This window comes from Phaethon aethereus (assembly GCF_964289735.1).
Source record: "Phaethon aethereus genome assembly, chromosome: 1".
Taxonomy (NCBI): Eukaryota; Metazoa; Chordata; class Aves; order Phaethontiformes; family Phaethontidae; genus Phaethon; species Phaethon aethereus.
In genome coordinates, this window is record NC_138575.1 from 118,695,892 (window position 1) to 118,717,290 (window position 21,399).

At 45.1% G+C, this 21,399-nt stretch overlaps 1 protein-coding gene across 2 annotated transcripts in view; it reads right to left on the reverse strand.

The window, feature by feature from the left end:
• RUNX1 (RUNX family transcription factor 1) overlaps nucleotides 1-21,399 on the reverse strand; it is a gene marked incomplete at its 5' end in the record, with an annotated part of 171,073 nt that overhangs the window by 49,079 nt on the left and 100,595 nt on the right. For both annotated transcript variants that reach the window (XM_082004458.1, XM_082004457.1), the window contains 2 exons: nucleotides 1,695-1,799; nucleotides 19,162-19,318. In XM_082004458.1, the coding sequence (XP_081860584.1) occupies nucleotides 1,695-1,799; nucleotides 19,162-19,318 (262 nt within the window). The remainder of the gene's footprint in view (nucleotides 1-1,694; nucleotides 1,800-19,161; nucleotides 19,319-21,399) is intronic.

The following is a 21,399-nucleotide window of genomic DNA, read 5'->3' on the forward strand; positions in this document are numbered from 1 at the left end:
ACCGAAGGACTTTGCAGCCCACTTACAAATGAAAGGAGCATCATCCCTTCTACGCTGCGTCACGAATGGCTTGGCGATAAAGGGGGCTGTGCCTTCCTGCTGAGGGGGGAGCCTGACCTCTTCTCCTGGCACGCGCAGAGTGAAGTTATTTACAAGGAAGCTTTTACATACATTTGAGTCGGGAAGATACGTGTGTTGCTTCAGTATGTATTATATCTCTACTTCCTTTTTAAAATGTAGAATCTCATTAAATATTAACTATTATACCAGCTGAAGAATTGATTTAAAACAGTAGGTATGCCTGCAGGATGATTTTGTTTCTTACCATTCTAGCAGGCTCATGTTCAAAAAACGAAAGCTTATTTGTTGTCTGCAAACTATGAACATGCCCAGGTAATTGCATGTGCAAATCTGGAACTTGCATATACAAATATCTTTTTTATGTGCACAGCTGCCTGGTTCACCAGGGATATTTTTCAGGGACAATTCAACTACAATTTAAAAAAAAACAAAACCACACCAAACTAAATAAGAAGCCTTACCCTGACAGCAGTATTTGTTTTAAAGTCTGACCTCAAATCCAAAAAATACAGGTCAGATTTTTCCACTAAATGCATGCAGCATCATGATGCAACTCAGACAAATGAAGGCTCAAGAAGAAAACACACAGACAAGGCAAGAGTTTTCTAACCTATTTTAGTTGAAGTTTCAAACCTTTCTTTTCCCCCTCCCCCAAGTTAAGCAACCCCGAGCTGCGAGTCTCATTCTCTAGTGGGTGCTTGAATCCTGCTGCTCTCTTCTCCTGGGACGATTCCACTTAAGCAACAGCCAGAACTTCTGCCAAGAGTGCAGGAGGAGTGCAAGAAACTAACCACAAACCTCAATTTACATCAAGGCATTTTGGTAAAAATATGAAAATGCCCATTTGGGCTAGTGACTGAGGTTAATGATTGCCTCTGGTAACAGGCAGCGCATGTGCTGCAGAAGCATCTATACCTGCAGATCCGCTCCACCCTCACTCCACTTCACCCCACAGACAAAACAGCCTGCCCTCGCCAACCGAACAAAGCAACCGCCTGTGTGAAAGGTGTAGGTATTCCCCTGGAGATATCAAACCACTCATCTCCTCCTTGCACTTAATTCTTAAAAAAAGAAAGGAAAAAAAAAAAAAAAGGAAAGATTAGCTGTCTGTGAAAACGAGTGCTCCTCAGCTATATGACAGCGTGAAGTACAGTGAACTCCACAAAGCAGCAACCGGGCGTCCTCTCTCCGGCATTTATTTAATTTTGCAGGGTGGCTGAGCTTGAAAAGTTAGATCAATGACATATTGGTTTCCAATGCTTTAAAACCCTCTTAACATCTGAAAGGCAAGACTAGCAAGAAATGATGCGTAAGGTATACGCTGCCCACCTTTTACCAGCATCCCTTCTGTCAGCTTTTGGGTATGATCCAAGTCATCCTGGGTAGATGCTTTAGAAATGCAACGCAAGTCATATTCTAGATCAGCTGGGCACCCGTCAAGAATAAGGCTTTGGGAAGGCGTAATTAAAACCATTCGTAAGACGGCCTTGGCTTAAAACATACCCACTGCTCCACATGCATTGGGTATCGCTGCGCTTCATGAGGCTGGTGAGGAACCCCTATACTAAACCGCCAACTCGGCCTCCTGCGAATGCTGTCATTGGCTCACTTACTTCTGGGTTCGCGAGGTCCATCCACGGTTATCTTGATGGCTCTGTGGTATGTGGCTACTTGTGGTGGATTTGTGAAGACCGTGATAGTCAGCGTGAAGCTTTTCCCTGCAAGAGAAAAAAGATGTTATTGAGCATATGTGTTGAGAAAAGGTGTACTCCTCATTTCAGGTAGCACTCGAACACACCAAATGGCACTAGAACACTTTAACTGTCCGTATCTGAAGATAGATACATGCCCAGAAAGCAGGTTGTATAACCTCACAACTGCCTGGTGCTGGATGCATTCCCTCTGTGGCAACTGCTCAAAGCTTTTGGGGAAAAAAAAAATTAATTTATATTTAAATGATCTACACTTTGTTTGTAAAAAAAAAGGAGGTTACCCCTAACAGAGTTTACCTGATCTACATGACTGCTGGTACATTATCTGTACTTTCTAAAGGGTGTTAGTTCAGAGAGGCTTAGAAATTGTGGCTGACTCTTCCAAAACTGCCACGGGAATCTGATCAACAGCACTTGTTAAAATTAAAGAGAACTGGGTGCTCAGATCCCCTAGGCAGATTGTAAAATCCGACGCTTCGTGGTTGAAGCTAGCATTAGATCAATTCCATATTGCAAACCAGAACCCTTTAAAAATAATCTGCTACTGCAATGCCAAGAAACAAGGGAATGGAAAAAATAAAAAAATCCCTACAGCTTGTCCACAGAGAATTAAAACATTTTATGAAGACATAGCAGAGCATTATGCTTAGTTCTTCTGTTATTTAGTAAGAAAACTGTGAAGGCCTTTTCAAAATTGTTATGTGTATGCCACTGCTCTAAGTTGGGAAAAGTACTCATTTTGATGGCTGCTGGGGAGGGTTTTGTATCCCCTGGTGCCTGCAAAGCCTTCAGATCCTGCTCCCCAGGATTTGCTTTTGGCCAATGCCAGCACTTACTTCAGGCATTTTTTAAACAACAAAAGTAACATTCTGCATCTTTGATAAGACCTCATATATCTATTCATTATGGCTTTGGCCTGGACAACAACAAAAACATTGCCTGTCAGCAGGCTTAGCATAGTTATCTCAGCATCACGGAGGACTCGGATACTGACAGGAATCTTCGTTATCAGTAAGAGACATCAAGGGACATCACCCCAAGTTAGATAACCAGGAACTGCTGTAAGAAAATTGAGGTTCTCTGCCCGTGGGCCCCTGCTGTGCAAGCTTTCCCATACAGATCTGCCTGCTTCGTTTCACCACTTGGCTCCAGCCCTCCTGAGTGCTGAGTTTCTTCCCTTCTAAGACTTCCCATTTTTATTGTCTGCTTCATTTATCTATATAAATAAATGTAAATGGAAATATAAATGTAAATATAAATGCCTGTCTCTAGCAGCAACATCCCCCCCCGCCCCGCCGTACACATTCACTTGCAATTCAATACTTCTCTTAATGCAGTTCCTACTTTGGTGCTAATGGTCTGCATCAACATCACAGCGAGCACACACACAGAGCTGTTACTGGAAACTGTCCTCATCACATCCCCGTGAATTAGGGAGGTATTCTCCCCACTCTGCCGATGAGGAACTGTGGGGAGATAAAGTGTCTTGGCCACGATCTCACAGGAAGCCTGTGGCCAGCGATGCTAACCACTTTGGCGGCTGCAACTAAATCCGACCGTAATCCTGAATCACAGCCCTGACAAAACAGAAGCTGAAACACAAGCTTCGCAAATCCCAGGCCAGTGTCTTCCCACCTCCACATCCTCGCTAGAAAGCAGTCCCTGACACCGGAAGAATTGCAGCAGAAGCAAAAGTCTTTTCAGATCCCTGTCTCAGGGCCTTTGGCCCTCCACTCTTGGGTCCTACGTCTACCCAGACCAAGGATGGCTGTGTTCTTGACATTCTTTAAATACCAAATTACATGATAAAGCTTTACAGCTTTGTTACTCTTTCTCTGCCAGCACAACAGTTCTTTCTATGAGGCATCAGTAATAAAGTTCAATAAACTTCCTTCCAAAAAACTTTTATCGCCCATTGCTTTAGACTTAACAAATACCAGGCACTTGCAGATCTTCCTTCTTTCCAAAAATAGTTTCCCTGTATGATTATATACAACACCTAGATCACTAAGACTGAAAGAGACTTTGAAAATATACTTTATTCTCGTTACTAATCTGCAGTGTTTCCATCTTGCTTCTCATTTGGGTTTTTTTGGGGTTTTTTTTGACAACTGCTGGTGCATTAGGTAAGGTGCTCTTGCTATTCGGCTAGAATACGTAGTCAATTTATTTCTTCAGAGGGCCCTTGTGGATTTTCCAGATAGAAAAGAAACACAGAAAAAAAATTATAACAATAATGAAATGTAGTAAAATGTAGACACATTACCAATCTACAAGACCAGAATAAGGAATAAGAGGGAGATGAAGTTACTTTCAAGATTTTCTACAGAACAGACTAGATCTCAGAGCCTGCATAAGGTTGTGACACAAGTTAGCAAAAGCAGGAAGATACTTAGCTTACTTCTTGTTGACAGAAGACTATTCATTAACCACATACTGGTTAACCACAGGACTATATAACCATAAACCTATGTGTCACTCATTGCTGCTTACCAATAATTCTGGCTGCATTTTTTCTTTGGTTATTCTGTTTCATTTACATTTAGCTTTATTTAGTGGTTTTATCACTTTTATTCATAGCTTCTACCTTATTCATCATTTATGTGTTGGTTGACAAAGGTAGATTTAGATTGGAGGTACTGCTAGTTAAATCTGTGTTTTATGGGTATACCTGTTTTAGGATGACAGCAGGACTATAAATGTCTCCTCCTTGCTTTTATGTATTATGATACAGCCATGATACAAATTTTTATTTTCCACATGCACTTGCATATTACACTTACACACAAGTGCGTGCACACACACATACATACGCAACATACAGCAGACTAAACTGGTGGAAATAATACCAGTTTAGTCAGTGGAGGCCATATTCAGATGCCCTAGCACTGGAGCCTAAATTAGATGCCGTGATTTCTGAAGCCTAAGTGGAGGTCCTGACTATCAGTAGAAGACCTGCACTGAGTACTTAGTGTCTCTGCTCAACACAGAAAGGGGTGGACGCCACCAAAACTGAGTCAGACAGCCTAAGTGGTGGACTGACCTCTCTAGTGACTGTTTGTCAGTCCCAAGAAGGCATTCTGAAACACTGGCTTGGTTTGGATGCCTCCAATAGTCATGATGGCAATTTGATGATGTCCTAGCAGTCATGGGAAGCTGGCACGTAGCCCTCCATTAGCTAACATCAAAATCTGAGAACTTCTGGGTTAAACAATCCCATAAACCTACAGAAAACCATAGACAGATTAGCTCGGGTCTATGATGCATACCTCAGTATACTGAAGCCAAAGGCTACTGCCTCATTGTGGGAGTCTTTGCCGATGGTGGAAGGGCTGATGGATGACATCAGTGTCAAGCTGTGCCTCACTGGGGGGCAAGAATCATTTCAGAGACTGTTGCTCTCCCTGTAACTATGCCTGGCAGTTCCTAATACTAGGCACATAGCACCTCATGAGCACAAGGATTAAATTCTCCAGGTGATGAACAGGGCTCTGCCTTTGGAAACCCTTCCCACAGGCTTCAAGCATACCCTCATACGCATGAGGGCAGAGCACAAGACTCACTGTTTCCATCAAGTCTTCCCTCACAACCAAGCTAGGAAAAATTGCTTGGTAATGTTTATTTTTGAAAAAGCATTAAGGTCAGAAGCCTTCTAGAAAAAATAATGGAAACAGTAGCATTTCTGGTCAAAATACAATACTGACTTTTGAAATGATACCTAGAGACTCTGTTTATGGGTTTGCTGTACTATCAAAAGTACCCTCAAGAGTCACTGCTGATTTGACAGCCAAAGTCGGATGGATTAAACCAGTTGTCCCAGCTCATGACTTTACAGGATTGCTCATAGGATCCCCTGGTGCTCTGCAAAGCTGCAGGAACTTAAGAGGAAGCACAAAACATAATATTGTCCACCAGTGCCTGCTCAGCAATACTGTTCCTGGGCTAGCAAAAGGTGAAGATCAGCCTCCAAGACCCAAGCACCTGAAGGTGTCGTGCCCATGCTCTACATTGCAATGCAGGAACTTGAAGTCTTCATTCGGTCTGCCTCCCACTTGACAGAGGCTGGAAGCAAAACGAGCAGTGAGCTCACATGTAGCATGATGAGGGATTATTTAAGTGGTCCCCCAGAACAGCACTGAAGGGCTCTAGAGGGAGCAATAGGCTTGTAAGCTACGGCCCCTGCGATTGTATGAGAGGAACCAAGGGGGAAAAAATGAATCCCAAGTGACAACATGGTCACATGAAACTCCTGTGTGCTGCTTTAGTCATCCCTGAGCAGTGTCATGACCAGATGGGTCTGAGGGTGGGAAAACACGCTTAAAATATTAGTGGCTGCATAGGCAGACACAAAGGGGAATGAGAACAGACACGCTTTAGGGAAGAGAGACCACATCTTGAACCTATCACTTCATTTTAACCCACCTCTTTCTCAGGCAAAAAGACCTGTTGGTTCCATTGATGAAGGTTCATCCATGGAGTTAAAGCTTCAGAAGTTTGCCTGGGGGGAGGGGGTGGGAGGCCAACAGATGATGTGCTTACAATTACTATCTTTTGCTTTTGGGATTTATTCTGATGATCACAGATGTGTTGTTAGAGTTGTTTGTTTTTTTGTTTCTTTTTTTTTAAGTTGTTACAGTAAATTATTAGATAAAAAGAAGAAGAAAAAAAGGGAAAGGAGCCAATAATGCTTGTGCTGACAAGGACAAAAGGTATAGATGGAAAAATATGAAATGTAATACACAAATGCAATACAAATTATATTACAGACATTTCTATTATATTAGTGAGAGACTTCCAGGTTCTAGTAGGAAGATAATGATACTTTTTTTCTTTTATCCAGCTTCTACTTTTTAGTGCTTATGTACTTACTTCTATTAAACCATGCTAAATGATCAATTTTATACATCTTTACAATTTCTCACAACATATTCCTGGGTATGTGCCAAAGTGAAGATGTCTACTGCATTTTAATAACATATCTGACTGTATCTCTGGGCCCGATGTAATACACACACACTTGTATATTCATTCTCAAATGTTGACTGTTATACACTGGGGCCAAATTTTACCATTCTTATCACTTAAGCCACTGAGTACTCCAAATGTAATCAACAGGATGAGAAGGGCCAACATAATTTGACTCTTCGTTAGTTAACTGCTGCTCATGATACAAGTTAAATATTTTTGTAGGTGTTCAAGTTGCATGTCCAATTGCAAAAAACCTGCACAAGTCCAAATTCTGTGCTCAGATGGTGACTTTTTTCTCCTGCCCCCGGTGACAGTTTCACACAGTCAGAACACAACTTTGCCTGTTATGTTTGGTCCAGTGGCTATTTCATCAGAAAAAAGCTGCAGCTGAAGTAAGCGGCATCCAAAAAATAACATAATTTGTTTACCATCAGCACCACAGATACCACTGAATTTAAATATGAGGAAAAACTGTTATTCACCTCATCTGCTACCACGCTGTAAATGGTTTACAAATTCTGACTGCCACAGACCAACGGTCCCAACAGATAAATGGGAGCATGGGGAGATGTCAGCAAATCGGGGTGATTGCCCAAAGAAATGCAAGGACTGCCCACGCAAATCAGTTGCACGGGAACGGATCTGTTTGTGTATTTCTATGGATGTTTCGCGGGTGTAAGCGTGTGTCAGGTTGGAGATTTGGGAAGTACACCCACTTGCCTCCTGCCAAACCAGCCTGGGTCAGCATAAAGGTATACCTTTGAACATTTCTGTTGAGTGTCTCACTCCAGGAAGTTCTTGTATCTGTGTTTACACAGCATCTACTTACCCAGAATGAAATCTCCATCGCATTAAATCAATAGGTGTTTTGTTCTGGATTTATATGGGGCCAAGCTGCCATGGGAATAGCCAAAAGCGGCCCTGCTGCAAACTTGGACCCAGCTATGAACGACTGAATTTGCTTTGAAATAAGTTGCGGAGAAGCAACTCGCTGCCGTGGGAGCGTGGCTGGCGCTGGCTTCTCTCCTTCCCTTTCCTTCCCAGCTCCCTGCAGCACTACCGAGCGCTTATCCAGAGACGTGCACTTCACTCTCTTTCCCTCCCTGCCCACTCTCCATTAGCTTTTTCCCAGCTAACAGGTCAAATGTGGTGGTGGAGAGAGGCGGAGCCACCCGCCTCTCCTGCCGCAGCTCTGGAGATCCCTGGAGCTGGAAGGCTAGGAGGAGGTTGTGTCTGGGGTGGAATCATTTCAAGGCGTTATTTTGGTGAAGCGTATGTACCTTTAACCTAAGGCAACGCAGAAACTATATTAAGCAACCAAAATTACATAACTGAAATCAAGTAACATTAATAGAGACGCTGTCAAGCTAAGCAGGCGCTAAAATTGAATTTTACCTTAAGCCCATTATCTGGCTGGTAAGGGTAGTCCCCGACACTCTTCTGGAAATCGTCCCTGACAACCTTCTTATTTCATAAGTCAAAACCATAACCTTAAGTCTGTAAGCTGCGGACATGAAATATTTAAACAAACAGATGCAGAAGCTGGTTCTATACTGGGTGTAACTTGCAGCTGTCAAGTAAAGTTGACTTGGGCCCTCAGCAGCTCTTCCAGCAGACACACACTGGCGATGCACAGCAACGTTTTGTGCATGTCCCTCGTCACCAGGTGTACCGGGCATGCTACAAGACCTGTCCCCTACACCACGCGTCTCCCTTTGCACTGGCGAATGCCCACATAGGCAGCAGGTCCTAACGTCGCTTTTCCCCCGGCTTTGCTGTGCTACAGTGGTACCAACGTTCAAATCCCTCTCCTCAGAAAAAAAGAACATCTTCCTGCTGGAATAAACAAAATGTGCCAGCACCCAGCATCCCAGAAACGTGTCATCATCAAGTCAAAAATCACATATTTGCTTGAATGCTGCTTTTTATCCATTACTGTAGCAACTAACACCTTTAGTATTTGATCTGAAGCCCTCAGAAAAGTGATTGTCCCTTGCACAAACAGGGATCGCTTGCATCCTCAAGCATTGCAAGGGTGGGACTCAGCTCACTAAAACAGCCACTGTTTTTCTCTCTTTTTTTGGCCAGATGTTTACATTTTAATTTGACAAGAGTTTGTGTACAGCCAGTTTCACTTCTGCGCTGATGAGTGGTTTCACTTCCCAGTCCCGTGTGCTGTCATGATGACACCCTCCACCGCCTCCTCCAGCCTTGCGGGCCCCTCTGTGCTAATCCCTTCCCTGGCAGCCTGATGATGTGTGTAAAAGTGCAGCCACCGCTGCCGCTCCACCGGTTGCCTGCTGAAGAGGCACCTGATGGCCCTTCTCTGCTTAAGAAACGTGGGTTTGCAACGCGCTCATTTGAAATGTTCATGACTACAATGTTAGACGCAAGGCATCGGTCTCCGTTGGATTCCTTCAGGGTCCTTCCCTCAGGTTACTGCTTCTACTACCTTCATGTTATTTTTCATGTCAACGTGCTTCAGCAGAGATGCCACAAAAGCCCAGTTTATTCTCTTTAGAGCAAACCAACCTGTGGCAGTTGAGTAGCTGGGGATACCGGGTGTGGGTACTAAACGGTCATGGCCATTTATCAGGAAGGGAGCTGCAGCAGAAGACAGGTAGGAGAATAACTCCGAGCTTATGGGAAAGGACATAAATGAACTAACTGAGGAGAAGAGGCATGTGGTCAAGAGATTTGGGACCAACGTGGCAAGAAGGAGGTCTCTGAAGAAAGGATGTCCTATAATACTCAGCTTAGGGTGACACCCAGTAGTCAATGTAGACATTAGTCACCTTTGCATGCCAACACCAACAATCCACATACACACATACACACAAAACCACCGGGAATCCCCTATATTGTGAGGTTGTCTGATTTCAGGAGAGAGACTATTTCAAGCTGTGGTAGGAATGTAGCTGGCAGGAACATTATTTGCACTCTAGCGTCCTGAGGTTTACATCCTGTGTAAATACCGGCTTTTAGGCTTTGCGATGGATGGGGTGATACGTGCATGTGTGTGCGTGAGTGCGTGCACCAGAGTAACAACAACATTTGACAATATAAAAAGAAGTGTTTTTCCATCCTCTTCTGAAAGACAACCCAAGTGACCTGTTTTAACTGAATTTTGGGGGCAGGAATCCTTCTTAGACAGAAAGCCTGCAGATCAAGTTTGCAAAATGGATTAAAGCATTAAAAGACTGGAGGTGGGGGGGGGGGGAAGACCTTTTATTGGAAAAGCCAAGCAACCTCTAACTATAAGTGGAGTTGCTGCAGTAACCACTATAAAATTCTTATGAACTTGGGTGGAGACAATAATTACAGCACAAGAAGAATGAGATGCTGTGGGGTGCCCGGCCTCCGCAGCAGAGTGGCAGCACAAGGTTACAGTTCGAGTCTTAAAATGCAGTGCTTACTGTTAAAATGTTTTTAAGACTTGAAGTGTACATACACAATTTATACAAACGTGCATGTCACTAAGATTTGAACACAGATTTTGAGAGGGCGGAATTATTTTTTCCCTCTAATGTAAATCTCTGATGCTCCTATGAGTCAGCTACCCCAAACCCCTCACCTCCACTTTCAAGCTGTGGGACAGCTACATATCGGGGAATTTTGATTTTTTTTTCACACTGCGATATCGTTTTAGTTTTAAACGAAGTGTTTCTCTGTACCGGAGCTTGGGCAGTTTGTGAACAAGTGTTCAGCAGTGACTTGGCCTCCATGAAGTGCATCCAGCTCCAGGGAGGAACGAAGAAGCGATCATCCAGCGGAGTGCTGTGTCACTGCTGAATGGTTCAAGGAAAGGGAAAAACAGCAACAGGAACCAGATGGAAAGGACAGTTCAAGACTAAGTGACTTAAATGCAAACCTACCACCTTCTCACAGAAAATGCCTTGGGATCCTTAAGCCTAATAATAGCCCTTAACCCAGGTATAATTTCAAACCATCAATAAGCTTTTTGAGGCAGAAATTATCACCCGCGCTTTATAGGCGATGAGAGAGACATGAAGAGGTTAAGGCCCAGATTCATGAGAGGATCTAGCTGCCTGAAGTGGGATTCAGGTTTGATTTAACTGCTTAAGTCCAAAATTACACCCCTCACCCCTCCCACCCACCCATCCAGGTGATGCCTAGCTGCAGCCGTGGTGGATATCTGAGGGGGCTTCCCCTGCCAAACAGCCCCATGCCCTCGAGGCTGCAAGCTCAGCCTCCAGGAAGGAGCATCTCAGCATGGTCAGTCGGCCCTGACCCGCAGTCTGAGCCCTTCTCTGCCCCTTCTCCTTGGGAAGCTTTGGTTCGGGAGCTGCTGCTCAGAGCTCACCCGCTGACAGCCTCTCATGGTGGCCGCTGCTTCCGCTCTAAGCATGAGGGCGTTTCCCCAGGGAAGGTCCCTCCTTTGTAAGACGTGCCTTGGACGTACGCTTTGCACGTCCCGGAAGGGCACCACGGCCAGACGGCTGTGGTGGGGTGGCGGAGTCCTCAACACTGGTGGCCCCAGCGACTGGAGGTCCTCTGGCAGAAGAGGTCCTTCAGGCAGAGAGGTGGTGTGCGCATGTCTCTCGGGGCTGGTGGCTGCAGCGTTTGGGGTGAGGGAAGCACGGGGGAGCGCCTCGTTCCACTCTGTTCTCCAAAGACTGCTTTTGTGTTTGAACCCATGATTTCTTCACCCCTCAAAGCCCTGTTCTCATCCTTTGCCTAGTTGTCAGACCGGGAAAACCTCAGTGTAATGGGTGTTGTGGTTTTTGGCAGCTCCTATTCTGAGGCACCTTCATTTCGTGGTGCATTGTCCTGTGAGCTCAGAAAAAGCCCTTTTGAGGCCTGGATTTTGTCTCAGTCCCTCTCCCTTTTTCCGGCACTGGTTTTCATTTGGGACCAGCCCAAGCCTGGCTACCTGTCCAGCCAGATGCTGACATACCTCAGTGCTCTGGCACGGGGCAGGAGCTGGGAACAAACATGCTCCTCGCCCTACGGGGCGATGAAGATGATGCCCTCTCGGCATGGCTGCAGGCAGAGGCACCAGGTACAGGGAATGAGGAAGGTGTGGGTTCACTGGAAGAGCAACGCGCTGCTCTGAATATGAAAGGCAAGGAGCACTTTTGTGATCATCAGGGCCATTTCAGGAAGCGAAGGACTTCCGCCTGCATTGGCCTAAAGCAGGTGAACACCAAAAGACAACCTGACAAGTCACTTCTTCAGTAGCTAGCTGAGCATGGGGGTGTGCACTGGGGCTGTTTACTCAGAGTTCATTTTCTGAGAGGAAGGACTCCTCCGTGCTGTCATTACGCTAATGCAGTGCGCATTGATTTCAGAGCTCGGAAGAGGTCTGGGGTCACTCGACGGATATCCATGCAGCCAGTGATGGGGGAGATAACGCTGCCATTACGAGCTTGGAACCTGGCAAGTTCCACCAGGGACAACTTTCAACCGTAGGGCAGCATCTGTGGCCTCAGATATGGATACGCCTTTGTTAGAGTTGTGGTGCGTGAAGCCTAGCCTTGCCAAAGCGTTTCCTTCAGTTCCTCCCCGAACTTCGGGGAGCTGGTGTGCACACACGCTGCTCCAAGCACTGCCCCGCTGAGGAGCTCTTACGGCATCAAGCCGTCAAAGCCGCTGCTTCCCTCCTCCTCGCCTCGCTCTCCAGAACCTCGCCCCTCTCCCCCACGCGCTGCCCGCTGCCTCCCCGCACCACGCGGCGGGTAGCTCCCTGTCCTCAGAGGGAACGGTAGGAAAGGATGGAAGGAATTTAGGATGGTTCCTCGCAGCGCACTCTGAGGCCAAAACCTGCTCCTGTGATAAAGGCTGACACAGGAATCGCAGCCTGTGCCGGGAGGCAGCGGCTCTCAGAGGGGACAGGCAGGAGGAGCAGCAATAGGGGAAGGAGGACAAGAGGCCGAGATTGGTGCAGGACAGAGATGAAGGGAATAAGGTCGATTTGGAGAGGCTGAGAAAACTGTGTTGAAATAATATGATGGGAAAAACAGGGGAGAAGGAAGATGGGAGCAAAAGAGGTGGAGAGTCACACAGCATTAAGGTAAAAGAAAAAAAAAAATCCTATCTTTTAACAGCTGATAAAGGGTTTTTAGAGGGAACAGAGACTGATTCAGACTGACGAGGCTTTATGCACATGACTATGCTGGAAAAGACTCTCCTGACAGCGATTGTAAGGCACTGATTTGCAGCATCCTCACTTCTGCTAATCCTGAGTGAGCTGACAAGAACTGCATGCCACAGGATAGTCAGCTGAAGTTCACTAGCCAGCCCTGAAGCCAGGGTCCTAATTCGTCTCTCAGAATGATTTTATTTTGATGACAAAGTAGCAGCTGTTAGTTGAGTTGTAATACAGGTATATACAAACATAGGTACATAGGTACACGCAAAACCAAATATTTTTTACCAGAACTCAAGCAGCCTCTAAAGGAAGGCACACTAAAATGAAAAGCAAAATAAAAACAAGGGAAGAAAAAAAAGCCGAAGGGCAAACACATCTCTTGAAACTATGTCACCTTTTCATCTAGAGAGGTACTTTGTTTTCCCTAAGCAGTATCCTGGTAAGCCCAACTCCTCTTATAATGGGGGGGAAAAAAAAAAAGAAAATGCTCAGAGGATAGCGTCTGCCTCGTCCTCATCGTTAGCCCGATTTTCAAAAAATGTACAAGCAGAGCTCTGCAGAACCAAAAAATAGATTTATTGTTATTGGACTGAGGGCAGTGGTTCAGCACTTGGCATGGCCACTGTTTACAGCAGTAATGCTCCCGGAGACAGGAAGTTCTCCAAATCGCTCTGCCATTATTTTTCTCCTGTTGACGCTTTCTGATCGGGAGTTTTTTCGCCCAGACGAAATTTTAAGTAACCCAGCAGAGAGTGTTTGGGAGCTGGCAAAGCCAGCCGCAGTCATGCTCAGCCTCACGGACCACATGATGTTTTTCGAGTCAAACCCCGGCGCGGAGCTGCATCATACGTATAATTTCTTACACAATCAGCGATTCATGCAAACCCGGCTGCACGTAGCGAGCGCGTGCCGAAGGCGGCTCGGGCGGCACGGGCGTCATGAGAAAGTCTGCTCCCCTCCTCCTGCCGCTACGTCCCTGTGAAGGCCAGCGCCCAGGCAGCCATCGTCTCGAAAGGGCTGGGCTTGCTGCTCAGCCTAGCGCCGACCGGGCTGTTTGGCTTGAAATAGGCATCGGCTCCTCTGTACCCGTGCGGGGAGCCTGCACCCCGAATCTTTTCCACGGCTTGCTCGGTTTACACAGAAACCTTGATTAAAGTTAATTAAATTTTAATTAATTTAGTTAAAATTAATTAAAATTTAAAACACAGCTAAGCAACCCTCAGTGGCTTAAAAACAAAACTACCTCTTCTGTCCTCCATCTTTCAGAGGAAAATTCACCATTCCGACCAGGCTGGAGAGAGCCCTGTGGTAAACACCGACTCTCTAAGAGACGCCCGGGGCGAGGGCCCGCAGTGCAGCCCCTTCCTTCGGCCGCTGCCCGCGGGCGGCGGGACCGGCGGCGGCCCCGGGCGGGCGGGCGGCGTTGCGGATGCCCCGGCTTTCCCACGGCCAGGGCCGTGCCAGCCTTGCCCGCGCCCGGCACCGGGATGGCTCGACGGAAGTGCCCCGCTCTCTGCGGCCAAACCGCCCTCCCGCTGGCCGTGGCACCCCGCTAGCGCCGCAGACTGATCAACCTGGAGTGTAAGTGAGCGGGTGTTTTGAAACTCGATCGATCGAGACTTTTTCGGCTTTGATCGCTGTTGGATTTCTTCTATTTTTGGCCCGCCTGGCGAGCGCGGTTCGTTGTTACTCCGGTATCTGATACCGCGTCCCCTGAAGCATGTCGACGGTTTGGACCGGGACCCGGCCGGCTGCTTAATACTGATTTTACGATGCTGTTGAATATCATCCTCCTCTGTTTTGCACACACTTTTATAATTTTGAATGCATTTAAGCAAAAAATAAAACAAATTTTAACAAAGTGCTTAAATAGTGCAACCACAAGCTGAAGCTGCACAGAAGGAGCAAAATTCTGACTTCAGAAGTCCAATAGAAATAATTGGACTCAGAATCCAGGCCAGTAATTTCTGGGTTTTAAGCATGTTTGAGATTCCAGCTTAAACTGATTTTTCTTCCCCAAAATTATAACCAGAAGGAAGAGTCCCGGTGGCAGAAACTTCTGGTTACGCTTGGTAACATCTCTCTTGCACATTCTCCTACCAGCTACTCCTGCAAAAAAGGAGTATCTCTTTGGCTCTGTGGAAACTGAAAACTATTGCAAAACTTATCCATGACTCTAATTCCAATAGCTGGTAGGGAATACATAGGTAGGTTTAATTTTCAGTCCTTTCCAAGATGCAGTTTTTAAAAAGGACTTGCTGGAAAGCTGTCACAAAGCTCCAGCTCCAGATCGCGGCTTTAGATTGAGCTCTTCCGTAGCAAGCCAAGACACTTCCCCATTAGCTACTATTATGATAACTTATTAATAATTATTTTCATCTGGAAGACGTGTTTATTTGTTGGGGTTTTTTTAATGTTACATTCTACAAAGAAGATAGTTACTGGGATTAATGATTCCATGAGGAAAATATGTAATGCTTACTGAGCCACGAAGCTTTCCCTCTCCAAAATAACTATTTATTTTTAATTTTATCCAATGAACTTCTATGGTGTCAGGCTTTTTGCATCAGATTTATTTCATCATAGTAACCTAAACCACTTCATTATACATTAAGAAAACAGGGTCCTTTGCTGGAGCAGCATTGTGAACTTTGAAGCATTTATGAACGGAGGGAGGAAAATAAAGATTAATTTTTTTTAACCAGGTAATCAGGCAAGGGGGGCTGAGACTGGCTGAAGTTTTAAACTACATTTTTCTTTCAGAAATTACTTACTCGGGCTTACAAGCCAGACGGGCAGGTTTTCCCAGTAGCATTCTCAAACTAGGGTGAGGAGTAGTAACTCTGGAGCACAGCCAATTCCAATGTAAATCTGTTTTGTTTGGGAAAGCGAGCCAAATTGCTTTTATACAACTTCTCAATGTTTCGGGCGACCTGCAATATTCTCAGCTCCCATTCTGGGTGTCAAGAAAATCAAGTGTGTTTCTGTTTTTTGTGTTTGTTTTGGGGTTCTTTTTTTTTTTTCCTAAATTCTGAACGACAGCGGGGGCAGAGTAACAGGAGCAGCCACTTGCTGTTTAGATACGAAACGGACATGGAAGCGCAGTTCGGTTCTTTAAGCCTTGGCCAATATTTTGGCTGGTGCGTCTGATAGACAGGCAGGATCCAACCCCCCAAGGCGGGGAATGGCTGTAACTCTCACAGTCAGCACAGAGCCGCTTATTCGCGGCGGTGGAAATGTGGACAATAGTCTCAGGTTTGAAACAGCCGTCAGACCGTCTTGCTAGATTTCGTTTCAAGCCCGCGGAAGAAAATTTAAACTATGTATTGAGAATGTCAGGAATGACAATTTCCTACTCTCTGAGGAGGGAGAGCGCGGTGGCTTGCCATCGGCTCGGCAAGGCCTTTACTGGGGGTGGTTACACCTGGGCGATAGCCGATGCATGGGGAACTGTCACCGGTCGAAGCCGCTCCTTATTCTCCGGCAGGGATTTTGCATCACCCGAGGTGCACAAAGAGCATCCACTCTGACCGTAACCGACGTGAACTTTCAATCACTGTTCACGTAACACTGCTGGCATCGCATTATCACTGGTGGCAGCTGAACTCATTCAAACTCAAATATTACCCAGCAAACAAAGTTTCAGTTAATTTTCCTCTAGCAAAGTATCAAAGGAAGCAATGCCCTTTGAAGCAGCTACCTTATGCTTTAGGCTTTATACAAATTCAACAGAACAGCACCTCAGAAATCCCGTACCCAATGCAAACAGTCCCCACCTTTGGAAAACAATCCCCTGTTCGAGGAGTAAACACAAGCATACATTAGTCACTCGCTCCAAAGATGGGCAGCCAACGGAGGTGATGCGATTTAACCTCCAAGACTGACTAAGAGCATGCAACGTTCCCAAATCACTCCATGGCTTAAAGGATCCCGAGCACCTGAGTATCATACGACATACAAGGTTTATGTCCCTGCACGAGTGACCGTGACCGTCTGATACCGTGACTGGCAATGGCTTATGGTAAGGGGCTCAACAACGCTCCCCACCAAGCTTTTCTGCATGAATAGGGACTATTCTCTCTCAGCTGCTGGATTTTAACCTTGAAACTCACACAGTTCACTGTTATGATTTCTAGCTTCACTACCATGGCCAGGAACTGAGCTACAGGTTTGTTTTTATTAGCTTCTCCACCACTTTGCCAGCTATTCATTTGAATCTTCTAAACAGTCATCTCTGAATCATAATGCAAATTCCATTTACTGAAAAGGTGGAACCTTTAATATAACAAATGAACATGTTTAATGACTGATACTTTTAGACATTACAGCATCTCTCATGTTTTCAGTAAATGGATATAATTTTCTCTGCATTACCCTATTATTATTCTTTGCTAGCATTACGAAGCTACGTTCTCAGCTGCGGGTGTTTTCCACCAAGTGCATTTTGAAGGCAGCCCAAACACTACAATTTAAAAGACATCTCCCTCCGTATTCAGTATCCTCAGCTAAAAATGGTGCAGGATACAGAGGGATCAGATTGGTATTTCATTCTTAAAATGTGTTTACTGCTTGCACCTATGTTTCAACAGGGCCATTCTCTTCCATGATTGCTGACTGTATTTATATTGGAAGAATATCTACAGATGCATTTCACTTCAAAGGCAAATAAAGGCTGCTGTGTATAATCGGGATAACTTCCGCGGTCTGAAGCCTGACCCATCTCCCATTTGGAACAAAACATTTGGAGAGCGAGCGAGCAGAAGTGGGTCACCTTTGTAGCTCTCCTGAAGCGTGCTCATAACTCTGCTCGCGTCCGTAAGAGCCACGGAGGCAACCACGCACCAGGAGATGGCTTGGGTGCTCACATGGGGAGAGAGGGAGGGGGAAATGGTGAGGAGGGGTCGGCGAGATCCAAGTATTCAACCTGGTTCAGAGAGACGCCAGCGCACGAATTGCTGAAAAAGGTAGTACGCAGAAAGCTACTTAAGGGCAGGAGACACTATCGCTTGGGTTTGAGAGTGCTACAGCACTGAATCGTCCCTGAATAACACCGCTGTATTTGGAACATCATAAAGTTACATTCCGATTTTACTTGAAGATACAAACGAAACAAAAGGAAAATACATAAGTAAATATCACATGAAGCCATGTGGACGATGCAACAGTTTTTCATTCTTGACTTTAAAAGAGAGAGGCCGATCGTTTCCCCGAGCTTTTTCTGAGCAACAGCTCACCAGCTCCTCCTCTGTGGGTTTGACTGAAACCCCCGACCCACGCAAAGGGACTCCGCTCACAGCAGCAAGGGCAGCAACGCAAGAGGCGCTTGTAATCTTGAAATAATCTTGTAATAGAAAGGTAAACATGATCGCTTGGAATTTATGGGGTTTAAGATTATGGACTGGAGCCAAAGAGTGAGGTTGCGAAGGGTCCTTCTGTTGGTTTTACAGGCTTTTACAGGGTTGAGTTCTGTGCAGCGGCCCACTCACACGCGGCGTGAGCCCCACGTCTCTGACACCACTTGCAGCTTCCTGACAACATTTTTGTATAGTTCTAGTCTAAGTCAGCCTCGATTTTTGTTTGTTACTTACGCTCATAAGGCCTTTTTATTTACTGTGTCCTAGTAATTACTGGGTATCACAGAGATACAGCAAGCCAGGTATTAGGCTCATCTATACTGTTCTGTTCTATCCTATGCACCTTGCAGGAGCACATTAAGTAACAGGACTACTGCATATTGTTCTACGTCTATTTCAGACAAAGAAAGGTCAGAAAAAGTGCCCTGTGCCTTCATCAGGTCGTGATGAAGCCAGAAAGTTTTTAGATCTGTGCAGGAATTACTTTTAATTCTAGGTTAACTTGCTCTGTTACAGACACCAGCTTTTGCAGAGAGTGCCTGGGAGCCCCAAGATGGTCAACAGTCTTTACGCAAGCTGAAAATTCTCATTTTAAATTGGAAATAAGTTATTTAGTCACAAACATGGGTAATATTGTGCTGTTCTAAATCTGACGGGATGGCTTCTGGAGTCAAAATGCGACTTGCTGCCTATGCAACTTTTTTTCTTTTTTTTTCAAATGAGATGCCACTCTTTAAAAATTGAGGTGACATGGAGGGCGGGCTATGACAAAGCAAGAAAACCATCTAGCTAATTCTGTGCCTTTGGAGTCTGCCTATGCCAGATCTTGCAGCATTCCCTGCAGCAGAAAACTTGGTAGACTCTGCCTCCACGTAACCAGAACTTGACATAACTGGTGAACATGACTGAAGTGTAGTTGAGAACAAACACGTACCTCTTCCACTTCTACCCACGAATCGGAGGTCGTTGAACCTTGCTACTTGGTTTTTCATGGCAGCTGTGGCGTTTCTGAGTTCTGCAGAGTAGTTTTCGTCGTTTCCAGCCATCACCGTAACCAGCGTCCCATCGGGCACATCTCCCAAGGCCACCACCTACAAAATCAAAGAGCAGAATCCTCAGCTTCCTTATGCGACATTTATTTTCAGGCACGTAACGTCAATGAGTAACTGATAAACTAGGAAAAAGCAGCAACAGCAAAAAGCTCTCTAGACTAGGAAGCTGTTTGGGGAAAACACAAACGCCTCCACTCCTAGTTTGCAGAGCTATGGCAAAGTTTTTGCATTGAAATACACAGCATAATGTGTACTCCGACATGAAAAATAGATGAAATAAGCATTCCAAAATATACTTCTGTAATTGTCGAGAAATAAATTCAAGGAACAGGAACCAATTCTAGTCTGATTTACATCAGTAGCCTTACTTTTAAGCTACAGCGAAGTCAGCACAACGATGGAAATATGAAGTTCAAGAGAAAACAAAACCAAGCCAATCATCTAATGGATGCAGAGGGTCAGAGTCCCCACAGCTGCACCAGTTCCCTATCTTTTCCTCCCATCACTCTGAACAGAGCCGTCCCAGCATAAATTCAGAGTAAGTCCAGGGAAAAGCAGGCCTCAATCAAGTGCTTAATGGCAACTTACTGAACAATTTCTTTTTTTCCTTTAGAAGCATGAAAGCGAATCATTGACTTAAGATTTCACCCACGACCTGATGGATGGAAATTGCGATCTGAACTAATGCAACCTGCAATCGCTCAGACAAAGGCTTTCACCTCATCCGAAATGTTTGCGCTGTAGTTCCTTGGTGCCAGCATCTACCAAACAAATGTTTAGGAGCACAGGATTCACTGCATTTTGATGCAATGTGCTGAGAGATACATAGGTTTCTAAGCTTACATTTTCTGAGTCATATCTACAATGTCCACACTGCTTAAAATGACAAAAAATTTAATTTTCTCTTATCTTCTCGAGCAGGACTGAATTCTCAAAACACTTTTACCCTGCTACAATCGAATGCGTGTCTGGTGTGTCTCTATTTACTCTGGCAAAAGTAGGAGCTTGAATTAGGTCCCCTATCCTACTTTTTTTTAGATCTTGTTGCTGTTCCCCCTCTTAAGTCTACAGTAGTGACCTCAGGACTGCTACCAAAAAAAAAAGAAAAAAGAGAGAGAGAAAAAAATCCAGCTAATTTTTATTTCCTCTTTTACACATTCTAAGAGGAAGTAGTCCTGCACCATGTCCTCTGAGCTGCAGCTCGATATTTTTCCTTCCTCTTAGCGTTTTCTAGCTTATGTCCATGCAGTTATAATTGGCCGAAACTTGTCATGGCCAGGTCTTATTTCTATTAGTTTCTAATCACGCTTGCTCTTTCCAGACAGGATCAGTGGCTCCTTTACTCAGTCTGTCCCTGAGGCTTATTCCCCAGCCACAGCTACCTCCCATAATATGAGAGAGGTCTCCAGCCTCAGGTGTTTCACAGCCTTTCCTTCTATAGGAGGCTGCGGTTCTCACTTCAGTGCTCTCCATTTGTCACCAACAACCCTTATTTTCACTTCCACATGCAAAGTTAAAATCACTGTGTCAAAATTCCCTCTTTACATATCTATTTCAACTTCCTCTTTCCCATTCCTCTGCCGCCCAGGCTTTTGGGTTTTTGTTCTCCTCTATGTGCCGTAGTGAGTTCCTATGGCCCGTGCTACGCTCAGCGCTGTGCTTTTCACATCTCCCTGATCTTGGCAGAATGTAGTCCCTGCTTGAATTGTTGAAGGTAGTGAGTTTTATCCTTGCACAGCATTGTGTCATGAGGCACACTGCCTCATCAGGGCAGCAACCGCGAACCCAACACGCTCACACAGTTATTAAAAAGTTACCGTAAAACCTTAATGCTTGCACATATATTAAAGACACAAGAAAGGGAAAGGGGAAAATCGGGCATTACCCCCGCCTCCCTGTGATGCAAATGTTTGCACGTTCGTTTAAGGAAATATATGCTAGCATTTTAAGGGATGAAAAACCTTTGTGAATCGGGGATCAGTTGTCTCTTACGGGACAAATATTTTAAAACACCGTTTTCAAATTATGTGGAAGGCAACCTCAGCGATAAGACACATGAAGAAAATATTAGAAACAACTATAAAAATTAGACACAAAAGAAACTAGAGTTAAAAGTCACA